This window comes from Equus przewalskii, chromosome 12 (genome assembly GCF_037783145.1).
Source record: "Equus przewalskii isolate Varuska chromosome 12, EquPr2, whole genome shotgun sequence".
In the NCBI taxonomy this organism is placed as follows: Eukaryota; Metazoa; Chordata; class Mammalia; order Perissodactyla; family Equidae; genus Equus; species Equus przewalskii.
The window spans coordinates 39,420,670-39,440,925 of NC_091842.1; the positions used below are offsets into that span (position 1 = coordinate 39,420,670).

The window sequence follows — 20,256 nt, forward strand, 5'->3', positions numbered from 1 at the left end:
AGTTCTGGAGGGGTTGGCAGGGCTGTGCCCCCTCTGAAGCCTGTAGGGGAGAATCTTTCCTGCCTCTCTAGCTTGTGGTGTTTGCCGGCAGTCCTTGGTTTGTAGACGCATCACTCCAATCTCTGCCTCTGCCGTCACAAGGCCACCTTCTCCTGTGCCCCTGTCTTCACATAGCGCTCTCCTCTCTTGTAAGGACACCAGTCATATTGGATTACAGGCCCACCCTACTCCAATATGACCTCACCTTAACTAATTACATCTGCAACAACCCTATTTCCAAACAAGATTGCATACTTGAGGCACCAGTGGGTTAAAATGCCAACGTATCTTTTTGGGGGATACAATTCAACCTACAACACTCCGTAAACATCCCAGTGCTGATAGGAACCACATACACTCACTCCACCCTCAGTCCATCCTCTGCCCACTGCTCTGGACCTTGGCAGTGAGAGTGAGGAGGGAAAGTTATAGGACCAGGGCCATTCAGGACCTGAGAGCAGCTTCCACATACTCAGAAGGAGGAGGTAGCAACCAGTGTCCCACAGATGCACATGGCATGCGGGGCTGCTGGGAAGACACCTGTCTGGATAGGAATCCCAGGGCTCACACCACTAAGCCTCCCAGTTCACCCTTGTAGGAAAACTCTGAGCATGGAGGGTGTGCTGGCACAGGTCTCTGAGCCACATAGAGGGGGCTGCATTGATGGAGAAGAGGGAGAGGGAAAGGATCTCAGCCTGGGTATCTTCACTGCCCCGATGCCAGCCCTTTGCCAGGGGCCTCATCCCACCTGCCTGTGGGTGGTGGTACCACTCACTATGGCTGTTCCTCCTGACCAGGCTGGACACCAACCAGTTCCAGGACCCCGTGATGGAGCTGCTGGGCAGTGTGCTGAGTGGGAAGGACTGTCGCATTCAGAGGATCAGGTAACGCTGACCCAGGAAACCCTGCCCAGGGTGCCTACCTGTCTCTCAGGGTCTGGGGCTCCTTTCCTATCCTCTCTGCTCAGTTAGCCAGTGGTACTTTCAAGGAGAGGTATCTTTGAAACTTGTGGCTCAGGATGCAGGCTGCTAGTTTCTGTCCATTCTGGAAAGTTCCAGAGGCTCAGGTACCTCCTGTAAGACAAGGGAAAAGATATGATGAGGGTCAGATGAGGGAGATGGAAGCATTTCTCCATGTACCATATGTGCTGATGTGGTGCCAGGTCAAATTTTCTCTAAGCTCTCAAAGTTTGCTCTCAAACAGTATTCTGGACACAGGATTGCATCTTTAAATAAAATGTAATTTTTTAAATTAAGAAAATTAATTAAAATTTAAAACAATTTAAAAAATTTTAAATTTGAACATCTCATCTTTAATGTTTAATTAGATGAAAGTTTCTATGCTGGCTGCCAAACGTATCTATGTGCTTATGAAATCTCTCCAGTAGTAATATTTCTGAGTCTAAGTAACACCCTGGTTTGTAGCTGAGTCGATGTGATGACCTGAAGGTGGGTTTCAGAGAACTAGGGAGGGGAATTTGGAAAATAGGACCCAGAGAGTAATTTTTCATCCTCACACAAACTTCCAAGTTCTGAAATAATCTTTATCCAAGGAAACAAAAGTGTAGAATGAGTCAGGAGCAAAACTAAGTCATCGAGGACAGTAGTTACAATAGTGGGCTCCGTGTGACCTTATACAGTCACCTCTGTGCCTAAGGAGGGTAAAAATGGGGTTTAAAAGGTATCTGTGACCCCTGTGAGTTCAGGAGTCCCCATGACCACCCTCAAGTTCAGTGGACTCACAGAACTCAGAAAAGCCATTAGATCCACAGTTCACTACATTGAAACAATACAGGTTAAAATCTGCAAAGGGAAAAGGTGCCTGGGGCAGGGTCCCGAAGAGACCAGGCCTGAGCTTCCAGCTGTCCCCTCCCAGTAGAGTCATGCTCCCAGCGATGACGTGTGACAACACACACGAAGCAATCCAACCAGAGAAGTTCACCTGAGTGAGGGGTCCGGAGTTTTTACTGGGGATCCGTCATGAAGACATACCTGACCTCCCACATAGCTGACCTTAGTCTCCAGCCCCTCCAGAGGTCAAGCTGTCACTGCATGGCACAGGGCCCCACCATAAATCACACTGTGAGGTAAACCATCTAGCAAGGTCCAAGGCCTCCAGGTCAACAAGTCAATGTCAGGCAGGACGTTCCAAGGGCTTAGAGGTCACCTCTCAGGAGCCAGGGGCAAGGTTAATCCTTTACTACACACTACCTCTTAGAGCTTTTGTGAGGCTTCAGTGAGTTAATTCAGGGAAACTGCTTAGGACAGGCCAGCACAGAGGAAGTATCGGCTATTTATTGGCAAGATTACCTTTGTCTTGTTAGCCAGAGATACAAGTGTAATCCCCTCGAAAGAAATATGATAATGACAACTTCTCATTATTAATATCTTTTCCTTCATGGGAGCCCCCAACAAACAGTCAAGTTTCAGTGTTTTGCTTAAAGGAGTCTAGATAGTGCTCAGAAATTTTTATGAACCAAGCCAAAACTTTCTTCTGTGGCCATATGCCCTTCTTCACCTCTCTGCAGTTGGTCCTCAGTGCCACATCCCTGTTTGAAGTGTTCAAGACATCCGTCAGAAAACACACATGACTCATGAAATATTACTTATAAAATAATTATAGAAGTCCTGGTGGGGGAGGGTAAACAGAGGTGCCCTAGATTTTGAGAACATTTATATAGAAGGTGGTCTGGATGAATGGTCTTCAGACTTTTTTTAAGCAATAAAACCCTTTTTAAAAGTGATATATCATGGGACAGCCCTGGTGGCCTAATGGTTAAGTTTGGCATGCTCGGCTTCAGTGACCTGGGTTCAGTTCCTGGGTGAGGACCTATACCACTCATCAGTGGCCATGCTGTGGCGGCAGCTCACATCTGAAATAGAGGAAGATTGGCAACAGACGTTAGCTCAGAGTGACTCTTCCCCAGAAAAATAAAAATAAAGGCAAGTCTGTTTAAAAAAGTGATATATCAGGAAGAACCCCAATAAGTAAGACAGACAAAAGAGGGGAGCTGCTAGCAAGGAAAGAAGAGGGGGTAGGGGGCCCAGAGCCCAGGCACTTGGTTCCTCTTCAGCCTCCTGTTGGCTCCTGAAGCTTTTCTGAAGAACCCTAGGGGCCCTTGAAACATAGCTTGAAAAGCACTAGGGGTTCTCATTGTATCCTTTGGCTGCCCTATTGTTTTAAATGCGTAAGAAACTGTCAAGAAACTCAACAGCTACCATTTCTGAAATTGGTATGAAGCAACACTAAGTTGATCCACTAGGATATTCCTGGAGTCATCCTTTCAAGGATATTTTTACTTTTTAATTTTACTTTTAAGTTAGTTCTGTAATAACTCTACCGTTTTCCTTTCTTGCGTTAGAGAAAGGGCCAAGAACAGTGATGTGCTGGGAGTATGAGTTTAGCACTAGTTCATGAGAGCGGATGGTTAAATTTTCCGGAATTTTTGCAAGCTGGAAGTGCTTGAAATTGGCCATGGTGGGAGTATTTACACCATGGAAATTGGCCAATGCAACAAATCAGGAATTTTGTGTTTTGTTTTTTCCTGAGAGCCAGTTTTCTAGCACACCGACTGGCTGGGATGCATGTGGTAGACCTCTATAATTGTACATACTCTTTGCTGTGCTGTTCGTGTAGAAGATGTTGTGCTGAATTCTGGCCAAACTTTTCCCTGGGACCCTTTGCCAGCATGTAGGTCTGTCTGCCCTCTCTGGTCCGACTTTACCTAGCTTTTCTGGGCCTGGCATTCTGCTCCAGAGCTCACCTCATCTCCACCTGGGTCCAGGCCCTGACAATGCTGGGGTGGCCAGGGGTTTGGATCATGGGCATGGTGGTAAGAAAGAGGCGACAAGATTCGTATACCTGTAATAACCACTCTTCTCCCTCTCCTTGGGCAGTTTGGCTGAGAACCAGATCAGTAACAAGGGGGCCAAGGCTCTGGCCAGATCCCTCCTGGTCAACAGAAGTCTGACCACTCTGGAGTAAGTAGAACACCAGAGGCCAATCTTAAGCCATCTTGTGAAGTCCCCTCCTGTGAAATTACTGAGGTCCCATCCACGCTGCCTGATTCAGCCCATAGGTAGCCTTTGGGCATAATACCCATAGTTCACTCAGAGTAAGTTCCAAGGTCTTTGGGCCCCTGTAGACAGGACCCTAGACCATACTCTCCCCTGGGTGGGTTGGAAGGACAGCTGAGCAAGCAAAGTCATGGCTGCTCCTCAGTTGCTGGGACTCACCCAGTGAGTCACCAGAATTTATGCTCTGAACCTAGTGTTATCATTCTCCTCCTCTCCACACTTGGCCCAAGCCCACTAGTCCATCAGATCCTGCTTTCTGCTCCCCATCACATGGGACCATCTTGGGAATCTCCTTCATTGTTCAACTAAATAAGGATCTCTGCCCCAGTTCTGCCAAACCTGAAATCCTAACCCAGATACATTCCTTTCAAGGACCATAGATTTAAAGGTCAGTGTTAACTCCTGTTCCTCCTTCCGTCCCTGGGAATTGGTTAAGAGAATGGTTCTTTGTCTTCCTTCCACCAGCCTCCGCAGTAACTCCATCGGACCTCAAGGGGCCAAGGCGCTGGCAGATGCTCTGAAGATTAACCGCACTCTGGCCTCTCTGAGGTACGTGTCATCTGCTTCCTGTCCTGCTGCCCCCAAGAGAGGGCCGGGATAACCTTCTTCTTGGATGCCACCCACAGAGTGGGAGGCAATTCAAAATGGTGGGCATGAGATACCAGCTCCCATCTAATTAGATACGATGGGATCTTGTATCCTAAGAAAATTTCCAAACTCCAGCTCTTCCCTAGTCATTGTGCTTGTGTTTATGGCCTGAGCAGAGGATAGAGGAGAAGAGGGGAGGGGTATGTAGAGGTGGAAGGGCAAAATAATCTATGAGGAAAACCTCTTGTCCTCCATTGAGTGAGAAATTCCCAAGCCCATGGTATTAGAAAATTCCCCTGAGGTTTTTTCCAGGACATTAAAAAGCCCATTTGGGGCCACCCTGGTGGTGTAATGGTTAAGTTCACATGCTCCACTTCCACGGCCAGGGGTTCGCCAGTTCAGATCCTGGGCACAGACCTACATACCGCTTATCAAGCCCTGCTGTGGCAGGCATCCCACATATAACGTGGAGGAAGATGGGCACAGGTGTTAGCTCAGGGCCAATCCTTCCTCAGCAAAAAGAGGAAGATTGACAGCAAATATTAGCTCAGGGCTAATCTTCCTCAAAAAAAGAAAAAGCTCATCTTCCAGAAGGTTCTTATGGTTTGGAGTGGTTTGCCGTGCTCCTTTTAGGGGCCTGTGCTTGTATCCATTCTTAATTGAGTGTGTACCATCATTTTGTTTTGGTTTTTTCACTTATTTACTTTTATTGAGGTGAAAGTCACATAAAATGTACCATTTTAAAGGATACAGCTCAATGGCATTTAGTACATTCACAATGGGGCAACCATCACCTCTATCTAGTTCCAAAATATTTTCATCACCCTAAAGGGAGACTTTGTTCCCACAATCAGTCACTTCCCATTCTCCCTTCCCCAAGCCCCAGCAACCACCAATCTGCTTTCTATCTCTAAAGGTCAGTGTTAACTCCTGTTCCTCCTTCCCTCCCTGGGAACTGGATGAGAGAATGGTTCTTTCTCTTCCTTCCACCAGCCTCCGCAGTAACTCCATTGGCATATTCTGGATATTTCATACAAATGGAATCTACAATAAGGCCTTTTATGTCTGTCTTCTTTCTCTGAGCATGTTTTCAAGGTTCATCCACATTGTAGCACATAGTGCTTCATTCCATTTTATGGCTGAATTTGTTGTTGTTAGTGCTGTCAAGCAGATTCCAACTCTAGCAACCCTGTGTACAGCAGAGCAGAACCCTGTCCAGTCTTTTTGCATCATCCTCTCACCTTCCGGCGCTATATCAGATGATGCTCCACTGCTATTCATAGGGTTTTTCATGGCCAGTTGTTTTGGAAGTGGGTGGCTAGGTCCTTCCACCTAGTCTGTCTTAGTCTGGAAGCTCCACTGAAACCAGTCCACCACGGGTGACCCTGATGGTATTTGAAATATTGGTGGCATAGCTTTCAGCATCACAGCAACACTCAGCTGCCATAGTATGACAACTGACAGATGGCAGGATGGTCCCCTGATAGGGAAATTAATCCAGGATGCAGCAGTGAGAGTGTGAATCTTAACCCCTAGACCACCAGGGCTGGTTTTAAGGCTGAATGATATTCCGTTATATGGACAGACAGACCATAATTTGTTTATCCATTCATGAGTTGATAGACATTTGGGTTATTTCCACCTTTTGGCTGTGTGAATAATGCTGCTGTACACATTTGTGTACAATTATATGAGGACCTGTTTTCAATAATTTGGGTAGATACCTAGGAGTGGAATTTGCTGAGTCACGTGGGAACTCTATGTTTGACCTTCTGAGGAACTGTCAGACTGTTTTCCCCAGCAGCCACACCATTTTACATTTCCACCAGCAGCAGACGAGGGTTACAATTTCTCCACATCCTTGCCAACACTTGGGTGCTGTGGCTTTTAGCTGTTCTTAGGACTATTGATGACCTAGTTATCATTGTCCAGAGACTATGGGCACTTTGTCCCCAGTCAGCAGGCAGGCGCTGAGAGACCCAGAGGGAAACCTAAGGCCAGAGCATCAGCAAGAAGGGCTGATTACTCCCTAGTTCCCATGTGATGGGCAGTGAGAGCATGTAATGGTCAGAGCGCCTTCTCACCAAGGTCAGCTGCTGGCCCCTGCTTAGGCCTTGGTGACACTGTGGTGGGTGTTCAAGCCACCCTCGGGTGCTCCATCAGTAATGCGCCTCTTCCTTGCCTCCACAGCCTCCAGAGCAACACGATCAGGGATGATGGTGCCAGGTCCATAGCTGAGGCCTTGGGCACCAACCGGACCCTCTCCGTGCTGCAGTGAGTGCACAAGCTGCCTGGCAGAGAGCCTCCTCCCTCCTCTCCTCCTCCAAGGGCCTCTCTGCCTGTTTTCTGCAAGTAGGGATGGATGGGGCAAGGTGCACGGTTTTCTGACCCATCTGGATGGCCCCTGGAAAACTTGATGCCCATCGCTTTTCCAGAGAATGGGGTTGGGGAAATAATTAAAAATAAAGCCTCCTGCCAACTCAGAAAATCCTGTCCACGAATGTAGGAAAGGAGGAACAGCTCTATTATTTGAATAAACATTCAGCTAGACTGCAGTGCACCTTATAGGCAGTCCACCAATCAGAATGCGGAGACAAAGAAATCTCACCCTTTCCTATAGCCAAGCAGACACGACCCATTACAAATGTGTTTTCAAGATAAACAACAACTTGTCTTCAAGTAAGAGGACTGGACAGCATGGTTTGTCACAGTTTATCCGAAATTCACCTGGTAGTTGGGGTAGCTATCTGTGTTTGCTAATTTGCCTTTATCTAAGGGAAAAATAAAACTTCTCCTATCTTCATGACAAGCAGGCACTTACAGTGTGGAGCCAGTGCTATCTCCTTGATGTGAACATTTCAGAGAGATGGCTCCAAGGTTCTTACAAAAGACATTCGTAGGCTGTAACCTGGCAAGAGGTTTATTTAGCTTTCAAAAAGATGTACGTACTTCTCAAATGGACAGAGAAAGAATTTATAATTGCAGGTTTTCTCAAGAAAATACTTCAAGGAAAGAGACAGGGGAAGGTCGCTTTCCTTTCTGGAACCAGGGACAAGTCCCTTTTGTTTAGATTGTATTTAGCCTCACACAGGAGAGGTCCTGCCTTGCCTGTCCTTCTAGGATAAGCACAGGGGTTCTCCTATAACGTCCTCCAGACATAATATAAGAGGAAGTAGCTTTTAGAGATCTGTCCTAGGAAGGTTTGTACAGCTGGGAGGTAGGCTGCTGGCTGGTCTAGATGGAGGTAGACGGTTGAATGTTGAGAGCATTGGTTGGGTGAGGCGCCAGCAGGGCTTGTATGTGGAAGTACCCACTTGGGAGTTTGGTGGATATTATCAGCATTTGCTGGTTACTGCTTTCCAGCCTCTGACAAGGGAGGGCCCAGCTGCCCTTGCCTCTTACTCTCCACATAATGTCTACTGGCATCACTTTCGCAACAATTCACAGACCTTTCCTGGAAACCTCTTCCCCCTGCTCTGATAAATCGAGAGGGCACTTGAATAGTCTCTGACCTCTCACCTTGAAACAGACTGTCCTTGGCCTTGGAATGGCTGTGGCCAGTTTTGCTGAAGGACCCCTCTCCTTTCCCACAGCCTGCAGAAGAACACCATTGGGCCCGTGGGAACCCAGCGGATGGCAGATGCCCTGAAGCAGAACAAGAGTCTGAAGGAGCTCATGTGAGAAATGCAGAAGGGCCAAATTGATATCCTCAGTGCCTGGCACAATGCCCAGCCCCTAATAAATATTCGTGAGCATGGGGATAGATGGGTAGATGAGTGGATAGATGGGTGGATGGAGAAGCGGATGGATAGCTGGATGGATGTGTGGGTGAGTGGACGGATGAATGTGTGGGTGCAGGATTGCTGGCTTTGGACTCCAAAGCACTGGACCAGGGAATGGAGACCCAGATTCCCAGGATGATGTGAGCCCCAATTGTCTCAGGCTCACATTTACTGCTTCCTAGCTGGCAGAAGAAAACAGCATTTCCTGGTCATTTTCACATAAAGTATCACAAGTACCTCTCACTAAAGGGTTGGTCCAGCTCCCCACCAGGGAGTCAAGAAGGACTTTGGGGATCGGCTCGGTAGTCTAGTGGTTAAGTTCACGTGCTCCACTTCAGTGGCCCAGGGTTCGCGTGTTTGGATCCTGGGCCCAGACCTAGCTCTGCTCATCAAGTCATGCTATGGCGGCATCCTACATAAAATAGAGGAAGATTGGCACAGATGTTAGCTCAGCAACAATCTTCCTCAAGCAAAAAGAGGAAGATTGGCAATAGGTATTAGCTCAGCACTAACAAAAAAAACAAACAAAAAAGGAAGGACTTTCGTATCTTGATCTCTTGCAGGCAGCTGGTGATCACTTGCAGAGGCTACTACCTAACTGGCCTCAGGCAGAGCAAACTGTGCACTGGGCACTCTTAAGACAGCAGACAGCCCTACCCTGGAGAGGAGGCCAGCTCACCTGGGTCCTATCTCTTGCAGGTTCTCCAGTAACAGCATGGGTGATGGAGGTGCCAAGGCCCTGGCTGAGGCCCTGAAGGTGAACCAGGGCCTGGAGAACCTGGAGTGAGTCTGCCTGATTACCCTCCAGAGGTGGTTGTGGGCAGAGAGTGACCTCCCCCAGGGTTTCCCATCCAGAAGGTGGGGGAGTCCTGGATGAGGGCTATCAGTCAGCAGTCAGGGTCACTTCCCTGCCAGAACCCAGCCAACCACCAACCCTGGGCATACTGTGATCTTAGTGTCTCTCCCTCCATGCCCACCCTACTTGTCCCGTTCCCACCCCCATCCCCCCTGCCGCAGCTCCGTTTCCCTGGACAGTAAGGGTTGGTGTTGGTTCTGGAGTTTTCAGAGTGACAACAAGCACCGAATGCCCTTGAGAAGCTGGTGCAAATGGCTGAAGAGGGGGTTGGCTGCAGTGGCCTTGGTAGGGGGTGGGGGAGCTCAGCACTGCCCACACTGGGGAGACTTGGTGGCGCCACTTTCTCTGGGGGCTGCAGACACAACACGCCTCCCTCAGAGGCTGTTTGGAGCCACCCAAATCAAGGCAGAGTCTAAACTTTGGGGCTGGTTGTGCTAGCCTCACCTTCCCTGACCTAGCAGGGGCTGGAATGTGGGGGATGGGAGAGGAAAGAGGAATGATGAGAAAAGCAGTGTGGCGTGACACCTGTTCTCAAGGTCCCCCAACTCCCTGTTGAACCCAGTGCTTGCAGTCCCAGGCTGGATTGGCAGCTCCCTCTGGGTCCTGGGCCAGCCATACCAAGTATGCCCCATCCCCTGTTGCAGCCTGCAAAGCAATTCCATCAGTGACGCGGGAGTGGCAGCACTGATGGGGGCCCTCTGCACCAACCAGACCCTCCTCAGCCTCAAGTAAGTCCTGGCCTCCCTCACCAACCAGGGGGTCTGAAGGAACTTTGGGACTTGGAAGGAAAGACTGGCGCTAGGAAGCCTACACCTACCCCGGTGGGCCTGTCATGGGGAACAGCTATGGTTGGACAGCTTGATTCTTGAGCCTGGCCTCCTACACTCTTCCTGCTCTCTTGGGAGGGCAGGGGACAGCTGTGGCCCTCAGCTGGCCCGCTCTGCTGCTCCCTTCTTATATGCAAGCCCTTTAGGTACCCAAGCATGCTTGCCTGCCCCTGCCCCTCACACCTGAGGTCCTGTCGTCTCATCCCCTTCCTCCTGGACTGTCCTACTACTGATAGTCCTAAAGTGAGGACACCTGGCTAGCTGTCAGAGGCCTGAGCTTGCTGGAACGGACTCGTCACACCTCAGCCCAGATCGGTCACGAGGCCCAAAAAGCCTGAAGGCCTGGGCTTATCTCCCCAAGAGGCCACATCTATCTAGTCAGCAGCTCAGGGTCTTCTCTTTCCTCAGCCTTCGAGAAAACTCCATCAGCCCAGAGGGAGCCCAGGATTTGGCACATGCTCTCTGTACCAACAGCACCCTGAAGAACCTGGAGTACGTGAGTGGGGGGCAGGCAGTGCTTCCTAAGGCTCCTTTATGCCCCACTGAGCCTCGCCCACTCAGAGCAGGGACACAGATGGGCCAGACCCTCATTGCCCTTGCCATTGTACAAGGCTGGAAAAGGACCTGCTTGGGAGGAGGTAGCCAGGAGACCTGGCATCTGGTGGCAACCCTGACACAAGTCCCCCACTCTCATGTCATAAATTACACAAGATGAGGTTAGTAGGGACACTGCTTGCCCCCAACCCCCATGGTGATGGTCGAGCACGTAGGAGGGGCCACGTTGTGAGGGGCAGCACAACACAGGGATCAGGAGTGAGTCCCTGGCAGCTCCACCGTCTCCTGGCAGGTGACTTGTCATGGAACTTCACTCAGTGGAGCCTCGGCCCACCCCTCATGGAGTTGTCAGGATTCGGTACAATAGTCCAGGGCACATGCCTGGCACAGCGCCTGGGACAGACAAGTGCCCCCACAAGCATGAGCCAGGCAATCCTAGCAGACTCCATGCGGTCCTCAGTGCAGGTCAGAAGAGCAGTCTGGATTCCCTGGTGAGTAAGAACAGGGGCCTTCATAGCTGGCTCCCGCTCACTTGCCCCTGTTCCCCTCCTCCCAGCCTGACAGCCAACCTCCTTCACGACGAGGGTGCCCAGGCCATCGCGGTGGCAGTGAGAGAAAACCGCGCCCTCACGTCCCTTCAGTGAGTCTATGGCAGCTCCACCCACCCCACCCCTCTGCAGAGCTGCAGGGCCACACTCAAACCAACTGATGCATGATACCAAGTCCAGCTTTGGGGCTCCCCTACATGGTCTCAGGGGCCTCCAGTCAGCCGTGCCCTGCCCCCTGCTCTGCTTCCTGAAGCTGATCCACCGAGAGGCCAATGGTGGGAGGTGGGTGCCCATGGCTGTGCCTCTGCAGGTCACATGCTTCATGCAGGGACCATTTGAGTCTTTCCCTGTGCCCACCCCTAACCAGAGAGTGCTCGTTGACCCCTTGGGGACTAAGCCTGAGGAGGGTTGCAGGAGTTCTGCCCATCGGTGGCCAGGACCCCGTCCTGCAGGGACTCCATCCCTACTGTCAGACTCTCCTGGGAGAAGCCTCCTCTTTCTGCAGTCTCCAGGACCTCCTGGGCTCTGCCCTGGCCACATGGTTACATGTTTGTGCCTGTCCAGCCTGCAGTGGAATTTCATCCAAGCCGGTGCTGCCAAGGCCCTGGGACAAGCACTACAGCTCAACAGGAGCCTGACTAGCCTTGAGTAAGTGGGGCCTCTCCAGAGGCCGCAGGGAGGGCAGGGGAGCAGAGGAATCTGAAACCCCAGTGCCCACCAGGCACAGGGCTCATGCAGATGGCCCCCAGCACACAGCCTCCCCTGCCCTAAGGCCAGGGGGCATGTTTCTGCCCTCAACTGCATTTTTTTTAATTAACAGCTTTATTGATATATAATCCACATACCATAAAATCCACCCATTTAAAGAGTTCTATTCACTGGTTTCTAGTATATTCACAGAGTTGTGCAACCATCACCACAACAAATTTTAGAACATTTTCATTGCTCCAAAGGAAACTCCATACCCATTAGCAGTCACTCCCCATTCTCCCCTGCCCTCAGCCCCTGGAAACCACTAATCTACTCTCTCTATGGATTTACCTGTTCTGGACACTTCATATAAATGGAATCATACAGTATGTGTTCTTTTGTGACTGACGTCTTTCACAGTATAATGTTTCCACGGTTCATCCATGTTGTAGCATGGATCCTTACTTCATCTCTTTCAATGGCTGAGTAACATCCCATTGGATGGATAGACCATATTTTGTTTATCCATTCATTAGCTGATGGACATTTGGGTTGTTTCCACTTTTTGGCTATTATGAATAATGCTGTATGAACATTCCTGAACAAGATTCTGTGTGGACATGTTTTCATTTCTCTTGGGTATATACCTGGGAGCAGACTTGCTGAGTCAGTGGTAACTTTGTGTTTAACCTTTGAGCCTCACCTGCTTTTGACCCTGACCAGTTCTTCTTCTTCAGCTTCCAGGATTTCCCATCTCTGGCTGGTCCTCCTCATTCTTTTCTTCTGTTGGGCTCTGAAATACTCGTGTTCCTCAGGGTTCTGTCCTAAGCCATCTTCCCTTGAATGACGTCTCTTCTGGACGTTCTCCTCCTCTCCCAGGGCTCCAATTACCTTTGAAGTCCTGGTGGCCCCATATATGTATTCCAGACCACTCTCCTGAGCTCCAGACCCATGTATCCACTGGCCACTCTGCATCTCCTCTTGGTTGTCTCACAGGCGCTTCCAATTGCCCAAATTCTCTCTCCCACAAGCCAGCTTCTTGGTTTCCCATCTCATGAATGGAATGAGCCAACCAATTGTGCAAACTGGAAACATTGCCTTTACTCACCCTTCCCACTTGCAATTTATTTCCAAGTCCTGCCAACATCCCAGCCATTTCCCTCTGTCCCCATGGCCACCATCCAGGCCACCAGCATCACTCACCTGCATCACTATAGCAGCCTCCACATCTCATCCATCCTCTCACACTGCTGGACAAAGATGGCTCCAAAATGTAACTCTGTCCCTGCGCTGGGTAAGCTGTTTAAATCACTGCCCAGTGCCTGCAGAGTGAAGACCAACCCTCAGCGTGGATTCTAAGTTTCCCAAAGACCTGCTTCCTTTGCATCTCCTCAGCCTCATTTCGCACTTCAGCAACTCAATTCGACTTTTTTTGGTCCCTTTGGTGTGCCAGGCCCTCTCTCCCATCTCTCATCCTTCAGGTTTTAGTTTACATCTGTTTCCTCTGGGCAGACTCCAAGACAGCACTGGGATGGGAGACCCTGACCAGTGCCCCCTGCAGCCTGCACTTGGCTTATGGTGACTGCTCATTTAATCGTGTCCCCACCTGAGTTCTAAGAGGACAGAATTGGGCTTTCTAATACACAATACACACTCAAATGTTTGTTAAAATTATCAATGCAAACTGCTCCCTTAAACATGCCAATGTCCACTTCAACTAAGCTCTTAATCACTTACTGCTCCAGGGCCTGCTACTTTCCTCCAATGTGGAAGGAAAAAAAAGAAAATGTAAACATTGACTAGGAAGAATGGGCCAGGGATTGAGGACTTCAATTTAATTTTCTAGATGACTTTGAAAAGCACACCCTGTTGTCCAACCCCTTGTTGACAGTATTTCCATGAGTCCCTTTTCTTGTTTGCCTCTGATGGTCCAGACTCATGCAGATCCCAGACCCCTCTGCATGTTAATTAGGAGGCTATGGGACTGCAGTGACCACACAGGGTGGACAATTATCCTCAGGGCAACCCTGGGAGTATAGTCTATGGTGTGTATGGTCTGAATTAAATCTAGAAGGTCCAAGCTCAGCACGTCATGCTGGAGTGCTGGCCCTGTGCCCCAGGGGTCACGCTCTGTGTTCAGTTTACAGGAGAACGCCATCGGGGATGAAGGCGCCTCTGCGGTGGCCAGTGCGCTGAAGGCAAACACGGCCCTCACTGCTCTCTAGTAAGTCCCGAGATGCACGGCAGCCAGGAAGCCGGCCCCCTCACCATCCTTTCATGCTAAACATCAGTCTTGTTTCCCCGTCAAGGAAGGTGTGTTTGATTTTTTTAATATTAGCAATCGGGACACCAAACACCTAGAAAGAATCAGTGGTTCAGGGCGTGACCTCCCCTAAACACTCCAGGAGACTACCTTTACTTCCTGTATCCATAGCATCAAGATCTCTGTCCTAGGCATCGGACGGTCTAGGTAGGAGACGCGGTGTTCTTTGCACAGACCACGGGACAACAGTTTTCAACTATTTTGCCACTTCCAACCTTGAGACAAGAGGGTGAAAACGAACGGCAAATATGGCGAGAAACTGGGCTGGGGCAGGTGTGAGGGCTGGAGAGGCCTGCCCTGTCCATGTTGATTCCATTTCCTCTTACAGTCTCCAGGTGGCCTCCATTGGTGCTCCAGGGGCCCAGGCGCTAGGGGAGGCCCTGGCTGTGAACAGAACCTTGGAGATTCTTGAGTAAGTATTCCAGTGTCTGGTAGTCTCTTGTCCAAAGTAACCAAGTTGTTGATTCATAATAAATAGATATGGAAGGAAAAAAATGTGAATTTACATGGAAAATCACAAATCATTTAAATGTCTTCACTTAAATCAAGCTTGCCCCAGCTTCCCCTGATCCCATTTCATACCTTTTCCTGCAGTCACTATTGTTGGTCCTCTTCTCCTATCTGCTCTCATATCTTCTCATATCTGCTCTCCTTGGCCTTGCCCAGGCTGACATCGCCCTGTTTAGGGGCCCATGGGATAGCCAGAGGCCACTGATCTCCGTCCAAACTCCAGGGTGCGGGCATCAAGTTCTGTGGGGCTCTCAGGTGTGTCCAAGTCATCCCTGCTCTCACCCTTCTGTGAAGCTGAGCACATGGGGACTGCTGGCTGGAGTGTTGCATCTCCTCTCTCAGCCCCGTTCTCCTTTCTTTGGAATGGAAAAGGAGGAGGAGGGTTCCAATAAAACACGCAGGTTGGGCTGGCATCATCCCTCGTGTGTCCTGCTCCCCAGAGCTGATCTCTGTTCTTAGCCTGGGAGTGAGGAAGGAGCAACTCACCCGCCGTGGTTGCTGAGTAAACACTGCCTCTATCCAGTAGCCCTCATCTGAAGAGGTATCATTTTTGCCTCTTAGCTGTCACTGTGCCTTAGGTTTCCTGTTTTTCCTGTCAGCTTAAGAGGAAACACCATCGGAGTGGCTGGAGCCAAAGCCCTGGCGAATGCTCTGAAGGTCAACTCAAGTCTCCGAAGACTCAAGTGAGTGGTTATAGAGACCTACCTGCACCCTAGAGCAGCAGACTTCTTCTCTTCTGGAACCTCCCCCATGGGATAAGATGCCCTTGATCTCTCTGTACCTTCTTCCTTCCAAATATAAATAGCTCAGACTGTTCTGTTTACTATAGCCCAAATTGAGGATGGGTTTATTCATTCTGCCTAGCTTGAGTCAGAGGTAGGTCACTCAACATCTGCACTTTTGCTCTTACATCCTTCATGGCACTTGGGTGGGACAACCTGGCTACTTGTAGACACAGGTCTCAGAGTTAAATGCCACTTCGCTGTTGCTATTGCGCCTGTGGACAAATCAGCCCCAGAACTGCCCCCCAAGATAATGCAATGCTGCTTCCTGGGGCATGTTCTTCTTTTCTGAATGGCTCACTGTGGTATCTCTATCTTTCCTCTGCTTAGTCTTCAAGAAAACTCCTTGGGGATGGATGGGGCGATATGCGTTGCCACTGCACTGTCTGGAAACCACGGCCTCCAGCACATCAAGTGAGTGGGCCTCAGCAGCATCTGCTCTTCCCTGCTATTCTCGTTCAACCTTAGAACTGCTCCCAGGTCAGGCCCTACTTTCCACCCGTTTCTTGGAGCCACCTGACTCCCAAGGAGTCTCTCAGCAGCTCTTCAGGGGAAGTTGGTATAAGAGGGAGCCATTCTGAGCCTTGTCCATGGGAGGGATCCTGGAAGTACAAAGGTTTCACGTGGAGTTATGCATTTTATGTAGTGACCATATGCTCTTTACTAAAGAGAATCTGCAGGCCTTTAGCCCTTCAATTTCTCAAGCCCTGTCCTAATCCTTCTCTTCTAGTCTCCAGGGAAATCACATTGGGGAATCTGGTGCCAGGATGATCTCAGAGGCTATCAAGACAAATGCTCCCTCATGCACTGTTGAAATGTGAGCAAAACAAGTTCTTCATAGGCCAGGCAGGAGGACAGACAGATGCAGCTGGAAGCTTTCCAACAAAAAGAACATTTTCCAGGGTGCCTTCCTGTGGTCTGGGAATGATGCTGAGTCACATGAGAGCTGGTCTCCTGCAAGGAGGCAGGAAAGGTGCTGCCAAAGGAGGTCACTAGCACCTCTCCTGGTCCAGTCAGTCCTGGTGGGGGCAATATGCACACTGCTATGGCACAGAGAGGAGAGGGAAAAGTCTTCCACCAAGGGACTCACAGATGTAGGCCTCAAAGCTCAGCAGGTAAGAAGTTGGTCTGAGCTTATTTATACCCTGAGGTCATCATGTACCCCTAACTTATTATTACTGCCCTGGTTTAAATCGTCCCCCTCACTCTGAAATGAGTTGCCATCTTCAAGCCCATTAAGACTTTCAATTTGGCATTGGTGACAGAGGAGATCATTTTTTCTTTTCTTGCGAAGAAAAGAAGGTTTTAGGAGTATGATCCTTAGAGACACATGGAAAAATTATGGGAATTTTTTTGAAGAGAAATGAAGGCTTTAATTATGGGATTCTGGAGACAGAGACAGAAAAAGAACGTTCTCCAAGGTTTTTTCCATTTTTCATCCATTACAAAATCTCTCAAAGGCATGGATTACGTCTGGCATGTTATTTGGAGCCTGGCACACTGGTTATCAATAGCATGTTAAATACTGATGGCTTAATAATGTTACTCTACATTGGACTTCCAAAACCAGTACTGTGGCTATAGCTTCCCTATGAAGGCAAGCAAGCTGAGCTTCCTGTGGCATAAATTCCCTCGGATGTCTGTTGAAAGGAAAAAGACCCCAAATGGCTCTCATCAACTAAATAACCAAGGAAAATGATTATGAAGATTATAATTATTTTTAAATTTGAACAGGAAGCACTGTTGTTCCAAAGGTTTCTTTAAAAATGAGTATTCAGGCAAGAATCATCAATGGATACTAATGCCATAGATGAAAGTCTATTGAGGAAGAAGACAGCCACACAGTCTCAAAGTATCACCCAACAAAAGGTATTTACAAAGGGAAAAAGGTACCTTAAAGATGGAGAAATTTTGCAAATGCTGCCTTAAAGTGATTAAACTTAACATCACCAATAATAAGACAAATGGACATCATGTCCCCCTGCTGTGATGCCCTGAGAAGGACACATCACTGATGTAGTATTCTTGCCAAAAATGTTTACCTGAATCTAATAGTGAAGGAATAATCAGACAAAATCCAAACTGAGAGGAATTCTGCAAAAAAACTAGCCTGACCTCTTCAAAAATGTCAATGTCATGAAAAATACAAAAGGCTGGGGACTGTTTTAAATTGAAAGAGATTAAAGAGACATAAGAACTTAATGCAAGATCTTTGGTAGGATCCTAGACTGGAGGGGAAAAAATCAGCTATAAAGAACATTATTTGGAAATTAGGGACACTTGAACATAGGTCTTATGTAATATTTATTGGATTACTGTTGTTTTGAAAGGTATTTTGCTGGGTATAGAATTCTAGATTGACAGTTTTTTCTTTCAGTACTTTCAAGATGTTGCTATACTGTTTTCTGATCTGCACTGTTTCTGGCTGAGCTGAGAACTCAACAGAACAAGAGTTGCAGTAGTCAAATACTGGAGAAAGTTGTGCCCTGCAGGAACTGGGCACTGGAGACACCTCAGGGACCAAAGCAGTGGAAAAAGAAAAGTGTGCTGGAGCCTCCAGGGACTGGGCAAGCAAGCCACACTAGAACTGGAAGGAAAGCCCCTTCCTCCTGCAAAGTCTCTCTGCACTCTATGGACAAGGCTTATCATCCTGCTGGCTGGCAAAGGAGAGAGATTTGCAAGGAATAGCTCCATTATCACTGAGGAGGCCACAAGGTGAATTTGGAGCTGAGGCAATAAACTGATGACCAACACAGTGGCTTTTTTGTTTTTCATTCTGGACAGTTTCTATTGCTGTGTCTTTAGGGTCACTATTGTTTTCTTCTGCAGTGTCTAATCTGCCCTTAATCCCAGTTTGCATAGTTTTCATCCCATTTTTTTAATCTCTAGAGGTTTTGAGACTTTATATCTTCGATATCTCTCCTTAATATGCTCAAGCTTTCTTCTACCATCTGAATATATGAAATATAGTTATAACTGTTTGAATGTCCTTTACTACTAATTCTATCATCTGTTATTTCTTAGTCTATTTCTTGATTTCTCATCATGCCTGGTAATTTTTGATTGGACACCAGACATTAGAAATGTTGACTTATTGAGTGTATTTTTATATTCCTTAAAATATTCTTGAGCTTTATTCTGGGACACAATTACTAAGAAACAGTTAGATCCTTTCAAAACTTGCTTTTAAGCTTTGTTAGCCAGGATTGGCCATCCTTCAGTCTAAGGTTACTCTGGCCCAACTTCCGAGGTATTAGCTCAGTATTCTGGGTACTCCACCTGATGTCCAAGTCAAAAAACTGTTTTAGGTCTTACCTACAATAGATACTATAGAAATCCAGGTGTAAAAGATGGTAAAATCAACCTTTGGCTTCTGACTCCAAATAGGAGCATCAACCCAAGTGGTTATCTGTTGTGTATCTTTTCAATATACAGTACAAATTTAAGCAGAGTGGCTCCTAATGCAGACTTTGCTTCATCAATTACACACACTCTCTCTCTTTCCTAGTAGACTCAACCCTTCGCATTCCACGAGCTAGTTCCCTTCAGCCAAAAAATCACGTTCAAGTTTTCCTCTCAAACTCCCTCCACCAAAAAACCCCACAAAAAATAGCCCTCTGCCCCTCCAAAATGTTCTTTGACCCTGCTTTTCTCCCCTGGCTCTGCCCTCTCTTTTCACTTGTGACCATCCCACCTTTCTGAACAGTCATCCATAGTGTGTTGGTTCAAAATTCCAACCTCTCTTCAACCCGTCATTTTCTATCTGACTTCTCCTGGCTAAGGTCACCGGAAATTTCCTAACTGCCAACTTCAATGGCTGCTGTGACTCAAGCTCACTCATACCAAGGATCTAGCACTTGTTCACCTCCCCCGTCTTTGGGAATTCTCCCCTGCCTTGGCTTCCATAACATTACGATCTTCCAATCCTACCTTCTTGTTACTACTCTTCTTCAACACTCTTTGAAAAATTAAACAGTTTTTCCTAACTATTAAAATAAAATATAGTCACTTTAGAAAACACTTTCCATCTTTCTTTCTGGTTCCTTGTGGACGTTTCCCTTTAGACACAAGTGTTTCTCAGGTTTCCACCCTTAGCTCTCTTCTCATCCCACATGGTCTCCCCTCAGGAATCTTCTACATAAATGATTCTCAAATCTGAATCTCCAGCTCTTACCCCTTTCCTGTCTGAATATTTATCTTTTTAAAAACTCATTTTCATCAAAGCAACATACATAGTAATACACATAGTTTAAAAAGCCAGAGTATTACTAGGCTTAAAATGGAAAACAGCAGTTTCCTGTCCTGTTCCTCCCCTTCCTGAATACCCCTATCCCCTAAACTAAATATCCTACATACACTATTTCTTGCTTTATCATTTTAGAGATTATCTATTGACTTTCCTAGTATGGGAAATGGCACTTGTATGTACATCGCCTTATGTCCCCACTTTTTGTTTCTTCATCCTTTCAATATAGTTATAGCATGATTTTTGGTTAAATCATTATTTAGTGTTTATCTTATGACTTTATGAGTACTAATCGCTGCTGAGCCATTTTCTTCCTATATAATCTACTGTTCTTTCTAGAATTAACAGTTGCATCATTTAAAAAATTTACTTTTCTGTGTCACTATTGCTTAATTCTTTCCAAACTGTCCAACAGAAGTGTAACATCTGAATAC

General features: G+C 47.7%; 1 protein-coding gene across 4 annotated transcripts in view; it reads left to right on the forward strand.

The window, feature by feature from the left end:
• The window catches only part of NLRC3 (NLR family CARD domain containing 3), a 35,161-nt gene extending 16,832 nt beyond the window's left edge, over positions 1–18,329 (forward strand). The window contains exons 6-20 of one of the 4 annotated variants that reach the window (XM_008523393.2): positions 837–923; positions 3,936–4,019; positions 4,581–4,664; positions 6,894–6,977; positions 8,297–8,380; positions 9,185–9,268; positions 9,986–10,069; positions 10,577–10,660; positions 11,280–11,363; positions 11,836–11,919; positions 14,102–14,185; positions 14,613–14,696; positions 15,394–15,477; positions 15,907–15,990; positions 16,307–18,329. In XM_008523393.2, coding sequence (XP_008521615.1) covers positions 837–923; positions 3,936–4,019; positions 4,581–4,664; positions 6,894–6,977; positions 8,297–8,380; positions 9,185–9,268; positions 9,986–10,069; positions 10,577–10,660; positions 11,280–11,363; positions 11,836–11,919; positions 14,102–14,185; positions 14,613–14,696; positions 15,394–15,477; positions 15,907–15,990; positions 16,307–16,397 — 1,270 coding nt within the window. In that variant the 3' untranslated portion in view covers positions 16,398–18,329. Of the gene's footprint in view, positions 1–836; positions 924–3,935; positions 4,020–4,580; positions 4,665–6,893; positions 6,978–8,296; positions 8,381–9,184; positions 9,269–9,985; positions 10,070–10,576; positions 10,661–11,015; positions 11,143–11,279; positions 11,364–11,835; positions 11,920–14,101; positions 14,186–14,612; positions 14,697–15,355; positions 15,478–15,906; positions 15,991–16,306 lie in introns of those variants that run through there. The other 3 variants (XM_070568622.1, XM_008523394.2, XM_008523395.2) reach the window with 3 other exon arrangements.
• The last annotated feature ends 1,927 nt before the right edge of the window (positions 18,330–20,256 follow it).